The following is a 600-nucleotide window of genomic DNA, read 5'->3' as shown; positions in this document are numbered from 1 at the left end:
GGCGGGCCCCGGGGCCCGGCAGGCCCCCCTCCTCGGCGGCAGCAGGGAGGGAGGCCGGCACCCGGCGCAGCCGCAGGAAAACCCGTCCCCTCCAGGGACCCCCTCCCGCACACCTCGGGCCCCGCTTTCTCTGAGCCATTCCCACGTCGCAGCGGCGCTGGCGTGTGCCGCAGAGCTCCTGTCCGTGACGCGGGCGGCACCGCTCCCCCCGCCGCCCCTTCCCGCAGCTTTGGGAAACGTGCCGGGAATAATCCCCGCAGCCCTGCTCCGGGGGCGTTTTCATGCTGTGCGTCCCTGTGAGGTTTAAGATGTCGTACTGGACCAGTCTGGGCAATTTCAACATATTAAAGAGAAAAAATTAAAAAGAAAGAAAAAGAAAAAAAAAACCCCAACCTCTAATCAATCCCATATACGACTCCCGTTCGCTTATTGTATGGTTATATCATATGTGCCATTTACTCCTGTCTCTGCTGGTAGTCTGTCTTTGAGTGAATATCGCCACTTGTTTTCCCACGGCTGTGTGCTCCCTGTGCTGTAATTTCTGTCTCTCCTCGTGGGGCGCCGGGATCGCACCGGCCCCGTGCGGGGGGGGCTGCGCCG

The 600-nt window shown here is 60.8% G+C and overlaps 1 protein-coding gene across 1 annotated transcript in view; it reads left to right on the top strand.

Annotated features, from left to right (window-relative positions):
- The window catches only part of TIMP2 (TIMP metallopeptidase inhibitor 2), a 22,416-nt gene extending 22,228 nt beyond the window's left edge, over positions 1–188 (top strand). Inside the window, exon 5 of the mRNA XM_009881302.1 lies at positions 136–188. Coding sequence (XP_009879604.1) covers positions 136–188 — 53 coding nt within the window. The remainder of the gene's footprint in view (positions 1–135) is intronic.
- Positions 189–600: the final 412 nt, after the last annotated feature.

The sequence above is a fragment of the Charadrius vociferus genome, unplaced genomic scaffold (assembly GCF_000708025.1).
Source record: "Charadrius vociferus isolate BGI_N301 unplaced genomic scaffold, ASM70802v2 scaffold373, whole genome shotgun sequence".
Lineage (NCBI taxonomy): Eukaryota > Metazoa > Chordata > Aves > Charadriiformes > Charadriidae > Charadrius > Charadrius vociferus.
Note: the sequence above shows the minus strand (reverse complement) of the source record. Positions and strands in the feature narration are given on the sequence as shown.